The sequence below is a fragment of the Podarcis muralis genome, chromosome 7, assembly GCF_964188315.1.
Source record: "Podarcis muralis chromosome 7, rPodMur119.hap1.1, whole genome shotgun sequence".
NCBI lineage: Eukaryota > Metazoa > Chordata > Lepidosauria > Squamata > Lacertidae > Podarcis > Podarcis muralis.
The window spans coordinates 39,568,913-39,589,640 of NC_135661.1; the positions used below are offsets into that span (position 1 = coordinate 39,568,913).

A 20,728-nucleotide genomic window follows, 5' to 3' on the forward strand; every position below is an offset into this window, starting at 1 on the left:
GTGCCTTCCATCAGCTTCGGTTGGTGGCCCCGTTACGCCCTTATCTGGACAGGTATAGCCTAACTACTGTTGTCTATGGTCTGGTAACCTCAAGGTTAGATTACTGCAATGTGTTATACATAGAGCTGCCTCTGAAGACTGTTCGGAAACTTCAGCCGGTACAGAATTCAGCAGCCAGGTTGCTCACCAGAGCAAGACAGTTTGAGCATATTACACCGATCCTGGTCCAACTGCACTGGCTACCAATTAGTTTCCGGGCCAAATTCAAAGCGCTGGTTTTGAACTATAAACCCTTAAATGGCTCAGGACCACAATACCTCAAGGACCGCCTCTTCCCCTATGAACCCACCAGGACCCTGAGATCATCTTCTGAGGCCCTTCTTCGTGTGCCTCCTCATCGAGTGGTCAGGAGGGTGGCAACACGAGAACAGGCCTTCTCTGCAGTGGCTCCCCATCTGTGGAACACTCTCTTCAGGGAAGTTCGCCTGTCACCTTCACTATACACCTTTAGGCACCAGGCAAAAACGTTCCTTTTTAATCAGGCCTTTGCCTGACCTGATCTACATCCTATACCCTTTTTAAAATGATGGCTCTTTTGGGGGGGGGGGTATTGGGTTGCTGTTTGTATTTTGATTTCATGTATGTGATCCTTTGTGTGAAACACCCTGAGACCTTTGGGTATAGGGCAGTATAAAAATATAAATAAATAAGGAAGAATCTTTACTGAGACTCTACAGTGGCACAACTCGCCACAGGGGCAGTGGTCAGCTGTTCCTAAAACTGGGTCTAAAAATGTGTGACACAGTCCCTAACAAAGAAATAAGGAAGGCAAAGGGTGAGGAACCCTTTTCAGCCCAAGGGATGCATTTCCCCTGTAGGCAGTCTTCTGGGAAGTACATGTGAGTGGTTGGTGCGGCCATAGGCAATAGTGCATTTTACCTTTCTCTGACAATCTATATTCCAGCCACACGAAAGCCAGAGGTTTCTACACAGACACACTTCTCCATCCAAGCGAACAAGAGGCATTATGAGAATTCAACAACTCACTCCAGCCAGGCAAAAAGCATGGGGCGAGGGGGCTATGGAGCAAGGCCAGTGAGGGGTGTGGCCTGGGGAGGGTCCCAAGGACCTGCTAGAGGGGCCTTGAGGGTTAAATTCAGAATACAGAGTGGAGAGTTTCCCACCCCTGCCTTAGCCTCCTTCTATGGGACTTCATCAAGGAACAGGAAAATAAAGAGGCTGGCTACCCCCAGGTTTGTTGGCTAGTTTTTTTAAAAATAAAATATATTCTTTAATATTTAATTGTTTAAAATCCTGCAATTAAATCACAGCAAAGGCAGCCCAAGAAAATGAGGAGGGGGGAGATGTTTGCTTAACTCCAGTTTTTAAAGTAGCAGAGAAAAAGAGACAGAGAGCGCGTGGAGACAAAAAAAAAGAAAAGAGTGTACGAATGTATAATCCCAATGGAATAAACTGACTCTTGCTAGACAAGCTGAAAGCTGATTAAAATATTTCTCATCCTTTGGGTATGCAACAGCTTTTGATGATGGAGAGTGTATTAATATTCAGGCGAGCCGCTTGTCAACACTTCAGACAGGTCCCAAGAAAGAATCTGAAATTGACCAGGTTTTCTCACAGTGCCAGAAATCTTTATGAGACACACAGCAGCACCCTTGCACCGGCAGAAGCAAAGATAAGCATTCGGGCTTGCCTTTTAGACCTTTTTCTACACACACACACACACACACACACACACACACACACAGCGCTATTTATTTTAAAAGGTACCAAATAGTGCTTTTCTTTTCCATTCTGACTTTGCACGTGCAAAGGTTTAAGAGAGACATTTCAGCTGTGTTAAACGGGGAAAGAAGAAAGGCATTTTTATTTCGGCCGACATCAATGATCCTGTTATTGCCTATTCAGTTTAAGCCCAACTGCCCGAGCTGCTTCCAGACACATAGGCTCCAAAGTTAATATCGGAGAGAGAAATCTCTTAACAATAATTGCTGGAAGAAGCTGAGCTGAGATGGCAAGGGCTGGTCCCTCTTTCTGCTTAACTGCTTCCTTGGCTGCATCTTTGGAAGGAAGGCAAAGAAGATGCCTACTGGCTGGGGCTTCAACAGGGAGGGCAAAATATCAGGATGCGCCAGCTTCTCAGTTTCTGCATGGCCAAAGAGACACAGGAAACACAAAGCTCAGCAAAAATGCCTCTACGAATCATTCTGTGGCCAAATATTTATTACAGCTGTGGTCTTCCCATAGGCATCAGGCTGGCCACTGTGACAAGAGTGATTCTTAGTTAGTTAAATTTGTTTTGTTTTCATTAAACTCAATTATTGGAGTTCTCTCCCCACTCCTGTTAAGGGGTTCACTCCACCCCTACTGCCCATACAACCAAAGCTGAAATTAATTTCTGAATTACAGGATCTTAAAAAAAAAAAAGTTAGGTAAGTTGCAGAGCACTAATAGTAAAAGTTGATTGAATTTTCACATTGCTACTAGCATCCATACTTGAAAAGGAAAGTAACGTCAAAGTTAATATTGGAAGAAGAGTCTCCCAGCTGTCCGAATTTTTCAAACTCTAACAAGGCTGCACTGCAACCAGCCTCCTGTGTATTTCACCAGGGTTGTTCTCTTTCACAGTGCAAATATGTCTGTTTATATTTTCACTCCGAGTTTAATCTTATACTACTCTATATGTTTGGTAGTGTTGGTGGAGAGCTAAGTGGAGGAGGGGGAGTATATAGACAAACACACTGCATGATCTCTAGACTTCGGTCAACAATCATAAAGAGAAGACTCTCTCAAAATGCCTAACCTTGGATGAATCCATAAAGAAGTTGATGGGGCAGGTGAGAAGCAGAAGGTGGCTGAAGGAGAGCATCTGTAGATCAAGGATTCTTAAACTGTGTGCTGGAACATACTACAAAGGCCAAATATCTATCGAAAAACCAAGCCACTGTTTTGAATGTATGAATAGCTACAATGCCCATCACAGATGGAAGGTCCATGTAGAACAGTGTTTCTCAACCCGTGGGTCCCCAGATGTTGTTGGACTACAACTCCCATCATTCCTAGCCAGCATGACCAGTGGTCAGGGATGATGGGAGTTGTAGTCCAACAACATCTGGGGACCCATAGCTTGAGAACCGCTGATGTAGAACTTCCCACACACAGAACGGTTTTTAGGGAAAGGACCATAGCTTAGGGATGGAGCATATGCAGAACGTCCTGAGGTGCAATTCCTGGCATCTCCAGGTAGGACTGGGAAACAGCCAAGTCTGACACACTAGGGAGATGCTGCTGCCAATCAGTAGGAAACACTGAGTTAGATGGACCAATGGTCTGACTCAATATAAGGCTGATTCTTAAAGTTCCTAAGACTGTGGTATTATCCCTCGGGTGTGGGGGGAGTGAAGAGCTATGCTGTGCTGACAAGCACAGAGAAATCCCAGGTGCATCATCAATGACTTAAGGAAAGTTCCAACCCTTGAGTCCAAAACGAGCGAGCAAAAGTGGCCAACTGAGATGTCATGAAGCTACTTTAACAGAACTTGCTTATAGTTGTAAAGATGATAATGCCTGCCCTGGAGCTCACGCATATGCAACTTCCCCACTGTTAAAAAGAGTGAATTTTGAATTTTGCCTCCAATTTAGTGCTTTAAAAAAAAAATCAAAAACTTTTGGCTTGCATTTTGAGTAGCAACTGGGTAGCAACAAAAGTGTGTGTGTGTGTGTGTGTGTGTGTGTGTGTGTGTGTGTACAGTGGTACCTCGGGTTAAGAACTTAATTTGTTCCGGAGGTCCATTCTTAACCTGAAACTGTTCTTAACCTGAAGCACCACTTTAGCTAATGGGGCCTCCCACTGCCACTGCGCCGCCGGAGCACGATTTCCGTTCTCATCCTGAAGCAAAGTTCTTAACCCAAGGTACTATTTCTGGGTTAGTGGAGTCTGTAACCTGAAGCATCTGTAACCTGAAGCATCTGTAACCCAAGGTACCACTGTATACACATTCTGTAATTTGCCTTTTTTGCCACCACACTCACCAGTTTCCAAGTGGTGGCAATGCAGTTCTTCCCAGTGACCACTAGCTGGCAATTGCCCTTTCTGTTTCTCACAATCCCTCCCCTACTCTGCAATGACATGTTGCTGCCACTGGTACAATGGGGTTTGGAACGCTGTGCTTGCAGAGAAACTTAACACAGCATTCCAGAGTAGCTGGAGGCCACTTTACTAGAGACGCAAGGCAGTGATACAGACTGTAAACAACAGTATTACAATTTTTTAAAAAACGCCAAGCATCTCAATACGAGCTGGTTAGCAGATATGGAAGGCTGGTCTGAATAATACAGGTTTTAGAAGACTTTTAAAAACAAGCAGCGGTGGCTCCTGCCAAAACACTATTGGCAAGGAGTTCCACAGGGCAGGCTTGGTTGCAGCATGAAAGGCCTGGTGCCTGGTAATAGGCCAAAGTAACCTCAGGGTCAGGCCCCCCCCCAAAAGTGACCCCCCCCATCAGATCAAGAAGCATGCATGTTGTTGGGCGTTTACTATTCCTTGTGCAGAGATCACACAGTGTTGCAGTTGTTGTTGTTGTTGTTTCAGATGCGGGGGTGCGGTGCTGATCAATTCCAGCTCAAGAAACAGGCAGCGCTGCACACAGATGTAGATCTCCGCACATCCACAGAAGGGTTAAAAAAGAAAGCAAGCAAGTGCTATCCACTGGTTTGCTCTGATGTTCCTGTAGATATTGTCACTGGATGTATCCTCGGTAGAATTCTATTCAACACCTCTGTCTTTAAGTACAAAGCTGTAGGCTGTAGCAGCTTTAGGAAACATAAGTATCCTTTTTTTTTTACTGCACAGTATCTGTGTGTGAAATTCTCTAAAGGGGTTTAAGTATTTACCCTGAACACTATCAGACAGTTTCTAAAAAATTTCCTTATCCTATTGCAAAAAGAAAAAAGAAGGAGGAAAAAAACCACTTCAAAGAGAATCATAAACACAGCCCTTTGTGCTTTGAGCACACATTTTGTTTTGGAAGCTTAGCTTTGAATTCGCTCAGAATTGTAAATATATCTATATGAGGGAGATGTGGAAGACAACTATTTTATTAAAAAATAATAGTCATTCAGCAACTGGAGAGTGCTGAATTTTCTTCCACACTTATGGAGATTGACAACACCGCAGCCTCAGCCATAAACATATTTATTAGGAAGTAAGCCCTGCTGAAATCAATTGGGCTTGTTCTTGCCGAAACATATTTCAAATTGCACTCCCAGGTAGGAGAGGAGAGAGAAAAAAATGCCGTGTCCTCAGTTTAACTTTTCAATTAAGGTTCTTTTTTTAAAAAAAGGTTACTGCCTCCCTCATTTGCATAGAGTTTAGCTTTATGTTCAGTCATTTAATTCTACACTCCTCAGAATTTGAAATAAGCAAATTATTAAGTTATTCCTGCCAAAAATGTGAACCTATAAGGAACTTGGACATTATGGATTAGGTTTACTATATAATTCTAATCACATCCATTTGACAATAAGTGACACTGCAGTCACCCATACTAACTTTAAGTAAATGTGGTGTTGGCGTACCAGGTTACTTTCTAACAGTACAATCCTAACCATATCTACTCAGAAGTAAGTCCTATTGAATTAATAGGCTTACTCCCAGCTAAATGGGGTTAGGATTGCAGCCTAAACTGTTAGACAGGTGGAAACTGGCTACACCTTGTCCTCTCCAGCACGGCAATTGGAAGTTACAATAAGAACACTAAATTATAAAAAGCTGCAATTGTTATTGTTGATGTGGCTGTCAAGCCAATTTAACAACACACAGCAATTACATGTTACTTAGGTGGCCTAAAGCTCTGCATACATGACTGTTAAAAAAAGCTGAGTAAATGAACTTTGCTTAATTAGTACAAATTTCTTTCACTAAAAGCTATTCATCAGCAAGGATCAGGGAAAAGTTTGCATTTCTAGTAAATTAGTGCCCTGCTGCTGTGGTTATTTTATAAAACAGAATTGGCTTTTGCAAAATAATAATAAAATTGATTGTTGTTGTTATTATTATCATCATCATCATGTTGCTTTTTTAAAAAATGGAGATGTGTGCACTGGAGCTCTAAGCTGCTTCTAGGCTTGCAAAGCTTTAACAAAGACAGTTTTATTTTGACAAAAGTGCCTCCTAATCATACAAAAGCTCTGATGTTTCTTAAATGTTTGAAACGACCACACAAAAAGAAAAATCTTGCATACAGAAGAATTGGACTAAAGGTGAAGAACCACACTTATATATGGGCAGCTGTCCTTAGCAGTAAAGAGTGGGATGTTCACTTCTAACTATGGACACTCATATTTATCGGTTCTTCCAAACACCAAGCTGGGAGGAATGGTACCTTTCAACACCCCTCAAAGGGCTCCTTAGACTGACTCTTGGTGTTGGTATGCAAACGGGGAAGTCAAAAATGCAGTTTCAAATGCTCTAGCTAGTATCAGGTTTTTTAATCACTTGAGAGCTTATACAAGGAGGTGGTTTTACAGTGACATGTCAGCCTTCCTTAGTCTAAACCATATCAAATTTGTTGCTCGTTAGCCAAGCAAACTATTTGCATACACAGACAATAAACTACATGGTGGTGGTGGGGGGGGACCCACATTAAACCAAGAGGGCCAGTTCAGTTCTGTCAAATATTTGCTGGGAGACAAAATTCCATGGGTTTCATTGATGGTGGTCAAATTTCTATCGGTGGCAGCAAGAATAAGGAGGCAATTAACCTCCTTATAGAGTTAGAAGGATTATTTCCAAGGGCTTACCTGAGGTTATTTGCTATTTTGCATATAACCAAGCTGCTGTCATACATTTTTGTACTGAAGATTTCAGTTTAAGTAATGATGGTGATGAATTTATTTAGTCGCCTTGTGCCAAAGCCCCTGGGATGTACAATAAGAATAACCAGTATAGCACTTGCTTTGGTAGCACATATACTAAAAACGTTCAGTATGCACAACAAACAACAAACGTGGAAACCAACCACCCCAACCAGACATAACTATAAAGCTACAGAGTTTGCATCCCTGCAGACACAAAATCTTTTCTTTTTGTAAAGACTTCGTATTTGCTTCCCCCCTCCAATATTTTAACCTCTTCTCTCTTTTTTACATTAGCGTCTCTTCAGTCACTATTAACAGAGGTCTGGCCTAGGGATGAGTTCCCAACAGAAACAGACTCTCTCGAACACCCACACTCATCTCCCTAGAAATCACACTTTCTCACTTTGGGCTTAATTTTTTTATTCGTATAAAGCACCCGAAGCTCAGGCTATGTCTACCCTCCCTCCTCACAGCCTCTTCCCCCCCAGTTCATTTTGATGGGCCACCAAATACTCCCATGCGCTCTTAAATGCTTGTACCGCAAAGGGCAAGAGAGGATCCTCAAATGTGCTTATACTACCTGACCCTGAAGGACGAATTGCCAGATGCCCCCTACTGCCGCCCAAAGCACAGAGCCAGCTCCACCACTCTTGACGTGCCCAGAAATCACCCTTTGCAGACTGACCTCCCCTCCCTTCTTCAGAGGACCTAGGCTGTATGCACACAATACATTTGAAGCAAATGGCTTACCCCAAAGAATCCTGGGAATCCAGGACCCTCCTCATAGAGCTAAAATACCCAGCACCCTTAACCAGAGTTCCCAGGATTCTTTGGGGGAAGTGATGTGTTTTAAGTGTATGGTGTACCTCGGGTTACAGACTCTTCAGGTTACAGACTCCGCTAACCCAGAAATATTACCTCGGGTTAAGAACTTTGCTTCAGGATAAGAACAGAAATCGTGCTTTGACAGCAGGAGGAGGCCCCATTAGCTAAAGTGGTGCTTCAGGTTAAGAACAGTTTCAGGTTAAGAACAGACCTCCAGAACAAATTAAGTACTTAACCCGAGGTTCCACTGTATATGGGTTCAGCCTCGGTACTGGCCAATGCCATCTTATTTCCCCTCTGTCTTCCCTTGACTCACGGCAAAAGAGGCGTGCTCTTCTTCAACACAATGCATTATTTAATCCCACCCAGCCATAGTAACCAGCAAAGTCAAGCCGGCACCACAGGTTGCTCTCTCTCGAGCTCCTGCCGTCGGGACGGAGATACAGGACGATGAAGACAAGAACGAGCCGTCTTAAGAACAGCTTCTTCTCCAGAGCGATCTCGGCCCTGAATGGGAAGCCTGGACTTTGAAAGTCATCTAATCTTCCTTGCTGTATTATACTGTATTGTTTTAATTAGTGTTTTTATAGTTGTTTTGATTTTGTGTGGAGTGCCCTACCTGGGTGGATGGAGCAGCCAAGTAATTTCGTTGTCCCCGAGAGGGGGCAATGACAATAAAGATATTATTATTGTTATATAACCAGAGGCACATTCAGCCCTTCCCACTCGCCGTTTCCTTCTCTCTTAAACTTCTTTACTCGCACCTCCCACAACCCCTTCAAAAGAGAATATACTTCGATTTTAAAAAAATAAAATAAACAGAAATGAGTTGAACACTGCTCCAGCGAAACTGACAAGGCTTTCCTGCACATTTGTCAGTTTCACTGGTAAGAAGAAAGGAAGGAAACAGCAACAAGCGAGCACATGAAATGTGGGATGGTGCATAACCACCAACCATTCCTTCATGCCAGCTGGGACAAGAGCACTACATCAGGTCACTCCAGGAAGCTTTGTGGTAATACCACGATGGAAACGATAAAGCTGCAACATATTGACCAAAACAGAGGAACCATTTCAGGTGGTGATTAATGCCTGCTTTTCCCAAACAGTTCAGAAGTGCGGGTGCTGACACACTATAAGATCAATTTTAGTTTATCGTTAATTTTAACTATTTTTTGATTGTTTCGAATTGTTGGGTTTAACTAGATTTTTAAATGAGAATTTGATGGTTTTATTCTTTTTGTGAACCAAACTCGAGTGGGGTGTTGTTGTATTTATATAAATTTCATGAAATAAATAAACTATTAACTGTATTTATTTATTACATTTATCTCTCATCCTTCCTCCCAAATGAGTCTCAACATAGCATGAAGCCAAGCTGCTATATTATTAGAGGAAGCTACATTGCTGTATTAATAGTTGAATAGGGGGCTAAGTTTGCATTTTCCTCTCCACTCAGCACAGTATTACATAGAAAGCAAAACATTTATTTATATCCTGGGAGATTATTGTTTAGCCAAACCTTTGTATATCTTTCTAAAGATCAGGAGCACAGTCCGCATACCAAATTTCTCCAGAAATGGTTGGGATTAATTGGAGCTTAGCCCTACCTAGCATAATGAAAAATTGTTGAGATTTTGATACTGCAAGAAAACAGATCCGTTTTAATAATACTTCTTTACGCAGTGGAGTGAATGAAGGTCATCAAGGCCAACTGCATTCTAAATACACAACTCTATTGTTAAACGGACTGTCAAATGAAGGAGGGGAAGCTTCCTACAATGCGACACGATTTGCATTTTAAAAAACACATATGAAATGGAATGTTCAAAAAAAAAAAAAAGAATCTGCAGAAATGTGTCATTCAACGGTAAATTCTTTTTTAAAAATCAAGTTTACTCCACAATCAAAATACATTATTTCTGCATCATTTTATCTTGCATTAAGGAAGAAGGAAACGGTTGAGATTCTTCTTGGATTGTTTTTTCCTCTCTCATTGCCACCCCCCCTTTACATCTTTCCTCGTTCCCTCATCTTCAACGCAAACGTTAAAACATTTTTATAGGTAAAATAAATGTCAGTTTTGCGAGGTTTTGCATGAGACCAGACCCTGGGAGACAAATTGTCTGTGCGCTGAATCTCAGAACAGCTTCGGCAAGAGCTCCCTGGCATCACATGAGATTTCAGCCTTTCAGAACAGACTCTACCCAGAAAGCAAAGCTTCTACAAGCCCTTTCAAATGGTAACTCTGCCTTTGAATTCGCAGAGAACTTTATCTTGATGTTGAGCATGATAACGTGCTAATCTCGGGCAACTAAAATTAAATATAGAGATATACACACAAATACGTGAATTGCTTTCATATAGTTAAACGGGTGGGTTGGGGGAAACAGAAAAGAAATAGAGGACACACAAACTTTAAACTGGTTTGCCTTTCAATGTTCATAAATTCATGCAGTAATAAGCAGGGGGAGGGGATGGAGAGAGAAGGGAAGGTGGGAGAGAATGTGGTTTTATCAGAATGTCATTCAAATGAAAGGTTTAACATTTACATCACAAGAGTGAGCTGTGAGGGGAAACTATCCTTAGGGGAAGAATGCCAAGAACAAACAGTAGAAGATACACACACACTAATACACACAGAGACAGTAATGTCACACACACACACGCACGAAGACATCCATGAGCTACAGACCCAGCGATGTAAACTTTTTGTAATATGTTTCTGTTAGAATACTCAGGAAATTATTGTTAACATGAATGAATTAACATTCCAAAATTTATTTATTTTTCAAAAATCTACAAAAGAAGCAATTCTCAAGAGTATCTCCCATTAGAAAAGATCAAAGGCATAAATATAAAAATGAATGACAAAAGTTGTTCACCTCAAACAAGAGAAGGAATTAATTTTGCTTTAATGGTTTTGTTTTTCCTGTTAGTCACAGATTTCGGAGAAAAGCAGAAATGGTTTGCATATATGGGTGAGGAGGACGCTAAAATATACATTCCTCCCCCCCAACCCCAACCCCCCAAAATAGCTTGTTTTGTCTTTATAATTTAAACAAATGCATTATCTTTATGTGAAACATCCAGAGGTTTTGCTTTTGTTGTTTTAAATTAGCTTAATTTTACAGAAACCAGATCTGTCGCAACACGCTGCACTTTTAAAAAATGTTAAATTGCTGTTGAATTTGTTAGCCCACAATTGATTTCCTGTATTATGGAATCTTAGAGATTATGGTTAACTTGAAGAAACAGGGGTAAATTTTGATACTTATACCGACATGTAGCTGCATTATTATTATTATTATTTCCCAAACGGACTTGTTGGAAGCCTACCTTAACACTAGCTCAACAGTGCCCCCTGCTGCCCAACAGCTAGTGTTTTTAAGAGTTTGGGACATGGGATAGGTATGAAAGGAATACGACCAACTTGGGGAGGGGTGAGTTGAAAGAGAGTAAATCTGAATCCCAACCATAATAAGCACCCAAATTTACTTAGAGACCCAACAAAAACAACAGACATTACCTATTAACATTCTCTTCTGTCTTCCTCAATAGCTCAAATTAATTGTGATTAATGTGTTAGGAGTCATAAACATTAAAGCCATTCTTTTTAAGATTTAAATTAGAAGCAGCTTCTGTCTTGGCCTCCAAAAAAGCCTTGCAAGCTTGCTGATAAATATCGTCCCAAGTCCCGTTGAAAGGAGATACACTTGACAGCGCCGTGTTTCTAATTAGAGACACATGGAGACGTCACACCAATTGCAGACAACTCAGCCCTTGAGAATTCTCCGGGTTTGCAGGGTTTTTCCATGTCCTCAACACGCAGCCGAGATAAAGTAGCAACGGAACCATCTTGATTTCAGACTTGCTAAGCGACGCAGCTAACTAGGGGGAGAAGGCTATGACTGTAGCACCAACAAAGACAAAACAAAAACAAAAACCCCAAGGGTAGCCAAGAGTGAAAAGGGAAACCGCTTAGATCAGAGTTTTTCAAGTTCCAGACAGCTGCAGGACTACCCACGCCCTAATTTCAAATTTGGCAGACGTTCTTATTAGACTCAAAAACTGAATTGAATGCAACAGTAAACTATGGATTAACATTATGAGGATGAGACACACACACCGACCGGCTTGTGTGCACTTCCCGCTCCTTCTCCTCCAGCGTGGTCATAAGGAGGAGAACAGAAGCTTCTGATCTGATATGTGGACTAAAGAACATGGGAAGCTTGGGGAGCAGGGAGCCTAGGCTCTTCAAATGTGCTAAAATACAGTTTAGCTTTACCTCTCAACCAGCTCAAAGAGGACCAGTCACTTTGCAAATGGGTAAGAGTAAGAATTACTGACACACACACACCCCGGGCATGCCTTCTGATGAAGGGAAGAGGCAAAGCCCTGAAGACTAAATCACGCACAGAAGGCAGATCCCTGTGTGACATCACAGCATCAGCCCTGATTCAATCCCACATACAGATGTGGCAGAATGACTTAGCCACAGCAAAGGCCCTTTGAATAGGGACATATTTTCCTACCATGAGTTGGTATGATGGACACCTGAGGGTGGCATGGGTAGCCAGGTGGTATGTTGGGTTTCAGATAGCACCAAGCATGAAGGTGAAAGACTTCTGGGAGAAGATTTATAATGAATTGAAATATACATTTATTAAGAAACCAGAGGCCTTCCTTCTTGGAATAATAGGTCCGGATTTGTCCCAAGAAAGATGTTAGATTGTTTTTGTATGCCACAACTGCTGCAAGGATTTTGGTAGCCAAGAACTGGAAAACACAAGAAGTGCCAACAGTGGAGGAATGCAGATGAAGGTGATGGACTTTGGGGAGCTAGCCGACCTGACCGGAAGAGTCCGCGACCAGAAGGAGGAGGAGTATCAAGAAGAATGGATGAAATTTAAAGAATATTTAGTTAAATAGGAAATATAATTTAAATAGAAATACTTGCAAATACCAGATTGGCTTAGGATTTAAATATGTGATTTTATATATCGTATTTTTCGCTCTATAAGACGCACCAGACCACAAGACGCACCTAGTTTTTGGAGGAGGAAAACAAGAAAAAAAAAATATTCTGAATCTCAGAAGCCAGAACAGCAAGAGGGATCGCTGCGCAGTGAAAGCAGCAATTCCTTTTGCTGTTCTGGCTTCTGGGATAGCTGCGCAGCCTGCATTCGCTCCATAAGACGCACACACATTTCCCCTTACTTTTTAGGAGGGAAAAAGTGAGTCTTATAGGGCAAAAAATAGGGTAATAATATGTTTAAAATTTATATGAAAAGTAAGAAAGAAGTTAGCTGACTAAGTAAATTTTATGAGAAATTAGTCTTGGAAAACTGTTACAATGATATACATTGAAATTCAGCCGGGGGGGGGGGGTTGAGGAAGTCACCTAACAATGTTAATAATAGTGGGATAATTGCAGTCAGGATTTATGTGTGTTTGTTTGTTTATAAATTTGGAAAATCAATAAAAAATTTGAAAAAACAAAACAAAACAGATAGCCCCAAGCATGGTCTGGAGCTCAAGCGGGGACTTTTCCCCATCTCTTGGGCCAACTAATCCTCTCAGGCTCCACCCACTTTCTGAAAAGTGAAGAGCCTTAAAGGTCCATGAGCCTAGCACTCTGTCAACAAGGACCCACACGCCCCATATGAACTGATCCAGACTCTGCAATCATCATCTGAAGCCCTACTCCACATGAGGTCCAAAGGGTGGTGACGTGAGAATGGGCCTTTTCAATGGTGGCTCCCCATTTGTGGAATACCTTACCCAGGGAGGCTTGCCATCATTACGTATCTTTAGGCACCAGACAAAAACATTCTTTTTTTGCCAGGCTTTTGGCTTTTAAAGATCTGTGGTCTCCTATACTGGGTGGGAAGTTTTAATCTCCCTGTTAAAAATATGGATGTGTTTTAGATTTTTCTATGCTTTATTTTATTATGGGTTTAATGTATATTATTTATTTAATGTTAGAAGTTTGCTTTGGGTTGCATAGTACCTACAGGACCGCCTCTCCTTGTATGCCCTGCGGAGGACCTTAAGGTCTATAAATAATAACACTTTGGAGGTCCCGAGCCTCAAGGAGGTTAGATTGGTTTCAACTAGGGCTAGGGCCTTTTCAGCCCTGACCCCGACATGGTGGAACGCTCTGTCACAAGAGACTAGGGCATCTTTGACATCTTTCCGCAGGGCCTGCAAGACGAAGCTGTTCAGCTTAGACTCACTCTGACCCCTTATATGGGATTTGGTATATAAATTGTCTCTTGGTTTTTTTGCTGGCCCATGTAGGACCAGCATGGATAGCTGGCTCGGGTGAATACCTGATGCTTCCTCCCTTTATGGTCTTGATTTATGGGCTACTACTAAAATGAGGCTGCATTTTAAGCTGTATTTTAAGCCGTATTTTAATTAACTGTTTGTTTGTTGTTGTTGTTGTTTCTGTTTCTGTTTCTATTATGTTTTATTGTAATTCATATTTGGTGTTAGCTGCCCTGAGCCCGGCCCTGGCCGGGGAGGGCGGGGTATAAATAAAAAGTTGTTGTTGTTGTTGTTAAAGTTTAATAAATAAAATGAGCTCCCACTACTCCAACCAGTCCTCCACAAGAAGAACCCATAAGGTGATGTGGGGTCACATGTCAGCACCATGGATAGCTCTGAGTGCACAACTTTCTCTGGCAAAAGCTGGGGCCTGACTGGATCCTTGCGTGTCCCTCTGTCCACCTTTCGACTCCTAAGTCCCTGAGCGAGATTTCACTCTCCTCTTGAGTTTTTTCCTCCTGCTCTCTGGGACTTCTCACCTGGTACCTCCCCTGCATCACTGGATAGGTGGTGCCAATTGGGCGGGTTTAACCAAAAGGGCCAAGCAAGAGGCATGGAGGGCAGCTTCCACTGTGTGCAGGGTGGCGCTGGGCTCAAAACAGGGCCTTCATTATTCAGATCATCACGTTTTATGCTGCATGGGAGGAACTCACAGCACAGTTTGAGAATTACTAAGGTTTCCTAAGACATTATTGTATTAAGCACTAACCATTAACAAAATTAGTTTCCTTCTTTATAGGTATATTCAATGGTTGTCTTAAAACTAAAAGAGGGGAAAGAAGAAAAAGAATAAAGAAGAAGAAGAAGAAGAAGAAGAAGAAGAAGAAGAAGAAGAAGAAGAAGAAGAAGGAGACACAGAAATAGTACCATCAATACGCATTTACAAAGTGCAAGGTTTCTGCCCCGATAGTTTTGCAATCTATAATCTGACACGGGGGAACAAAGGAAAGGAGGTAAGAGGAGCAAGGCTGGTATCTTAACTGGACAATCATATGCACCTAGTCCATCAGCATTACCTCCACTGTATCCAAACCATATCCAACTCAGGAGGTGAAGCAGGGAGGGAAGCAGAAAAAGTGTGGTGGGTAAAACTATCTATATTTTCCCTTGCTCCCTCCCATTAGACTCAATGAGAGGGAATTACTTAAGCCTGCCATAGGTTTCCAATGCGGCTGTGGTTTAGGAATTAGCATTGGTCTGCTCTACCCCTGTGCACCCTTGCTTCACTCAAATTTTCAAATATTTAAATAGGAAAAGTATGTGCATTATTTCAGTGCCAGGTGTTTTGGGTTAGTTACAACAGTGAATGGAGAACAGGGCGGTGGAGACAAAGTCTTCTGGGGAAAGTTGGGTTAAGAAGACAAGGAAGAGGAGTAGAAAAGAGAACCCATACTTTGTTAAGTAGCTGCAACTCTTTCACCTGTAGACTGGCAACAAAAGGGCAAAACAGCATCCCCGAGGTGCAGGATTAGTCCAGGGCCAACTAGTTTCCCTTTCAAAATAAGCTTAATCAACTGAAGCCTAATTGTCTTAAAATGGAGCTGGGAGCTTTAAGGTGCCATCAACTCACCAACCCACAGCAATTGGGAAAACTGGGTGCAGAGTATGGTTAGGAGGCATGATGCCAAAAACTGGTACATACCATGAGCTCCAGCTTCCTCCAAAATTCATCCAGCGCAGCCATTGGTTTGTCCCACCAGTCAGTGCACTTCCTATAACGTTTACCCTGGAACCAAAATTGTCGGAGCCATTCAAACTCAACCTGCAACAAAGACAATATGGGGTTTTCCCCCCCTTAAAATTTTCCCAAGTGGACCTTTTCTGCCTATGCAGAAAAACAGAGGAGAATCAACTGTATAGGAGTAAACAAATGTTTACAAAAATGCTAGTTTAGGTTCAGCACAGAGCAAGACATGCCTCTCTCTGCCTGCCACTTCCAGCTCTCACACACAACAACTCTGGCGACTGTTCTTCTACCTTCTATTATTATTATCCTTCGCAACTTAGTCTGTTTGGGTTTCAGAGACTGGAATACGGAAAAACTTGGTTGCAGGCTTGAAGGTTTTCCACAGGCATCTGGTCAGTCACTATGAGACTAGGTTGCTGGATTAGATGAGCCACAGGCATAATTCAGCAGGCTCTCCTTGTATTTTTACAATCTGATTCAATATAGCACGACTTTATGTTCTTGGCGTCAATCTGTACAATCAGACCTATGTGACATGTCTGTAGCTGGACTTTACTATGGCAGACTGCATGGAGGAAATCTCAAGAGCGGGTGGGTAGGTGTGTATAAAACACACCCACATACCCACACACACACCCCAGAACAAGTAATATGTCAAGAAATAGGTTCCAGTGAGCTTTCTTTGTAGAAATTATTTAATATGGATTAATATTCACGTGAGATCACCCACCTGCAATCTGAAATGGTACAGCCCATTGACAGTTTTATCACATGAACCATCCTATCTTATAGCTTGCACTGTAAGAACGTCAAAATGTTGCTACGGTAGATCAGACCGAAAAGCTATCTACGTATGTGCAGTGGTTCAACCCAGCAACAGGTTCATCAGACAAGTGTGTTGATCATGTAGTTCGGCTCGTCATCTCCTAGCCTGCTTTCATGCAGTCAGTGACGTGCTGCAAAAGTAACTAAATCTAAACCGTGTGCCCTTTAATGGAGTCTCCCCACCCTTTCCTTTGTACGCTCCCTTCCAGTGGACTCCACCAACATTTGATGGTGCCTTTCAAAATGACATGAAGGAAAGACAGAAAAACCTTTCAGTATCTTGTGTTGCCACTACTGTAGTTAAGGAGCAACAATGCAACTTCAGAGAGCTCATTGGTTAATCTTCAAGCATAGTTCTTTTTTTCCTCCTTTTTCTTTTGTGATACCCAGATCCCACTCTCTTTTCTTCCCTCTCTCTTCCTCTTTTTTAAAAAAATCAGTTCTGGTCAATTGGAACTGTGTATTTATCTTTGTTATGGTACTTTGTGTTTTATACACAGGCTTGAATCCCCTTTCAATCTTCACCTGAGACCACAAAGAATTTTGTTCTGTTTACCCTGACTGAAGCTATGATGGGCCAAACAAAGAGAAACCTGTGGATGGAGCAACATTGAACCCCCTCCCCCTCAAAGTCCAATGATTAAGTTCTCACCTGATAATATTCTCTTCTTTGCTGCTGCTTCCTCCCCCCCTCCCCAAATCCTTCACTGCTTCCTCCTCCCCCAGGCTAAACAGATCAGATACAAAAGTCTGAAAGTGATTTTAGTTGACAGTCGCTAAACGCCCGTTTGATGTGTGTAACTGCTTTCAATAGAAGCTGTTTAAACAAAAAAGGCTATAGATAAAATAAAATAAAAATTAAAGACAACCCTGTTGGTAAAACATATTGGTAGGATTAGTGGACACCGGTTAACAGAGGTACACCTTAGATGTTTTGAAAGAAAGGTTACACAAATAGTTTAACTTCTCTTGGTATACAGGCTTAATAACACATGTCCTTCCCTAACAGGAGTTCAGCTAAAGTTGAGTCATCCTTCCAGTATAAGCCATATATATGGGTCTATAGTGGGACTATAAAGAGGGATACTAGATGATAGATAGATAGATAGATAGATAGATAGATGATAGATAGATAGATAGATAGATAGATAGATAGATAGATGATAGATGATAGATAGATAGATAGATAGATAGATAGATAGATAGATGATAGATAGATAGATAGATAGATAGATAGATGATAGATAGATGATAGATAGATAGATATAGATAGATAGATAGATAGATAGATAGATAGATAGATAGATAGATGATTGATAGATAGATGATAGATAGATGATAGATCTGCAGTACCATTCTAGTAATTGGGCAAAGGACTCAATCAGCTGATCCCACCAGGCCCTATTAAGTTCAAGCGGCAAAGCTCTGAGCAACTTGTATTCTTAGAGAAGGTCTTGCCTGGCTAAGCTCATCTTCCTTGCCCCTGTACTGTTACAAAACTGGAACGTGTCCAGAGGAGGGCAACCAAAATGGTCAAAGGCCTGGAAACGATGCCTTATGAGGAACGGCTAAGGGAGCTGGGCATGTTTAGCCTGGAGAAGAGGAGGTTAAGGGGTGATATGATAGCCATGTTCAAATATATAAAAGGATGTCATATAGAGGAGGGAGAAAGGTTGTTTTCTGCTGCTCCAGAGAAGCGGACACGGAGCAATGGATCCAAACTACAAGAAAGAAGATTCCACCTAAACATTAGGAAGAACTTCCTGACAGTAAGAGCTGTTCGACAGTGGAATTTGCTGCCAAGGAGTGTGGTGGAGTCTCCTTCTTTGGAGGTCTTTAAGCAGAGGCTTGACAATCATATGTCAGGAGTGCTCTGATGGTGTTTCCTGCTTGGCAGGGGGTTGGACTCAATGGCCCTTGTGGTCGATTCCAACTCTATGATTCTATGATTCTATGAATTTGGAATGTCACCTCCTGACTGACTGTCCATGGCAGACCCATAAATGGGTGAATTGCCACAGGAAGAGTTGAAATGCAGGGCTTCCAGTGTAGGGTGGAAGCGGGAAGAGGGAGAGAAGAGGACGGAACCACAGCAAAGTGAAGGCAGCTTGTAGGCCTTCCCTGCTGATGCTTGATGTACAATATTCACATATTTGCACCCGGATTCTGAACAAAGCTAAGTTGTTGTTTTTTTCCAAAAAAAATTTGTTTGTTTGTGCCAGTGTTGTTCTTTCAATGGGAAATCATTCATACCAAAGCCAAATCAGGCCGCAGCAGTAAGCTGAATGGCACCACCCCAGAGTGCATTGTAAAAGCAGAACAACATAATGCTGCACACTTTTTTGTCTTGATCTCCCTCTGTTTGCAGCACTGATTTACCCCCAGCGTCACATCCAACTCTTCTCCGCTCGCCCTTTAAGCTATTATTAAAGGCACACTTTGAGAGTTACAGTCGATAAGGCACGGGGAAAAGGCCAGCGGACGCTGGCTGACATTTGGTGAGCCGGATGGGGGGTCCTCCGTTAATTATTTAAAGGCACTTGGCTTATGAAATGCCACCTAGGCAGGTGATCTATATTTCCTCTCTTCAACGCCAGCTGGCCACCGACTGCGCTGCCATTTCGGTGTAATGCGCGAAACACACACGTTAACCTTACCTTCGCTGTGTACATCGACACTCTTCTAAGCGGTGACCTAACAGTCTGCCAACACAACACCTTTGCAGTGGGCGTTAAGCTCAGGTAAGCCATAGGGACATAGGAAGCTGCCTTATACTGACTCAGACCATTGAGTCCATCTAGCTCTGTCTGCTTTACACTGACTGGCAGTGACTCTCCAGTGTTTTCCAAGACAGGGCTTTCTCCCAGTCCTACCTGGAGATGCCAGGGTTGGAACCAGAGACCTTCTATATGCAAGCAATATGCTCTGCCACTGAGCCACGGACCTCACCCTAACAAACAGCCTTCACCTAGAAGCAATGCAAACTCCCTTTGTAGTAAGGAGTGTCCAATGCCACTCTACAGCACTGACAATTGGTGCTGTTGGGAGAGGGAAAGGGGGAGAGAGAGATGACCATCACTATGATACTAGGAACTGAGTTCTACTCCCTAGCCAGCAAGCCCAGCTACCTTGAATCCAGCATTTTGGAATCACATTGTTCCAAACCCTAAAGGGCACAGGGTTGTATCCAATGTTAGTTCTACTCAGCGTAGAACCACCAAAATGAATTGGCATGACTAACGTAGGTCCATGGATTCCAATGGGCAGAACTTAACTGGATACAACCTATATTTTGCATTGAGCAGGGGTAACTGATGACTGCCCGGGCTGGATTGGGATCATGGGAGCTGGCACTCTGGAGGCCGCCATGTTGACTACCAACTTCATGGGCAATATTGTGGGAGGTAAATTGAGGGAAGGAGCTGCATGCAGAAAAGATATAATTGTAATTTACAATAGTGAGATAGGAGTTCTGCTTGAATACTTTACCATGGTGCTTTTGCATTCCTGCAGACCTGCGCAACTGCTTGCAAACTTATTTTATTTTCTCTGTTTAATGCTATTTACTCATGAGTGATACCCACCCCCCATCTCTGTACACCATTCTAGACACATCCCAGGAGCTGAATAAATCTCAAGCACTGGCCAGATCAACAGCTCAGCATTCATTCAGCAGTGCCAGATCATATATTTCAGGGTAAATTACTAGTGACCAAACAATCACCTGATTGCTTGAAGGGGTAATTTGATTCGTTCTGTAACAACTGTGTGTGCTGTTGCCTTTTTTATTATTGTAAAGATGGCTGTACCTCAGTAGAGTTGCCCCAAGTAGTTACTTCAATAAGCTTATCACACTCTTTGCCGACCTACGTAACACTAGCCAAGTGTTTCAGGCACAGTCTGTTAATTTTAAAACAGGAGAGCGAGACACATTTGTTAATCTGTGATGTTTTTATGATGCTCTCAATCTAGTGGTTCTGTGCCCTGTGCAGTCCAGTCAAGCTCCAATTAGAGTGCATTATTGGGTTCAAGTCAAAGGCCTGACAAGTATCAGGATCACAAGTGGAGCCAGATGAAATCCACAGATGGACGGGGACAATCTTTCAGGCTGTCAAGGGAAAAGATATGGAGTGGGGTCATTGCCATTCTGGACACAGCAATATAAAACTGAGAAGGGTAGGA

At 42.3% G+C, this 20,728-nt stretch overlaps 1 protein-coding gene across 1 annotated transcript in view; it reads right to left on the reverse strand.

The window, feature by feature from the left end:
* FTO (FTO alpha-ketoglutarate dependent dioxygenase) overlaps window positions 1–20,728 on the reverse strand; it is a 247,381-nt gene that overhangs the window by 152,839 nt on the left and 73,814 nt on the right. Inside the window, exon 7 of the mRNA XM_077931554.1 lies at window positions 15,677–15,796. Coding sequence (XP_077787680.1) covers window positions 15,677–15,796 — 120 coding nt within the window. The remainder of the gene's footprint in view (window positions 1–15,676; window positions 15,797–20,728) is intronic.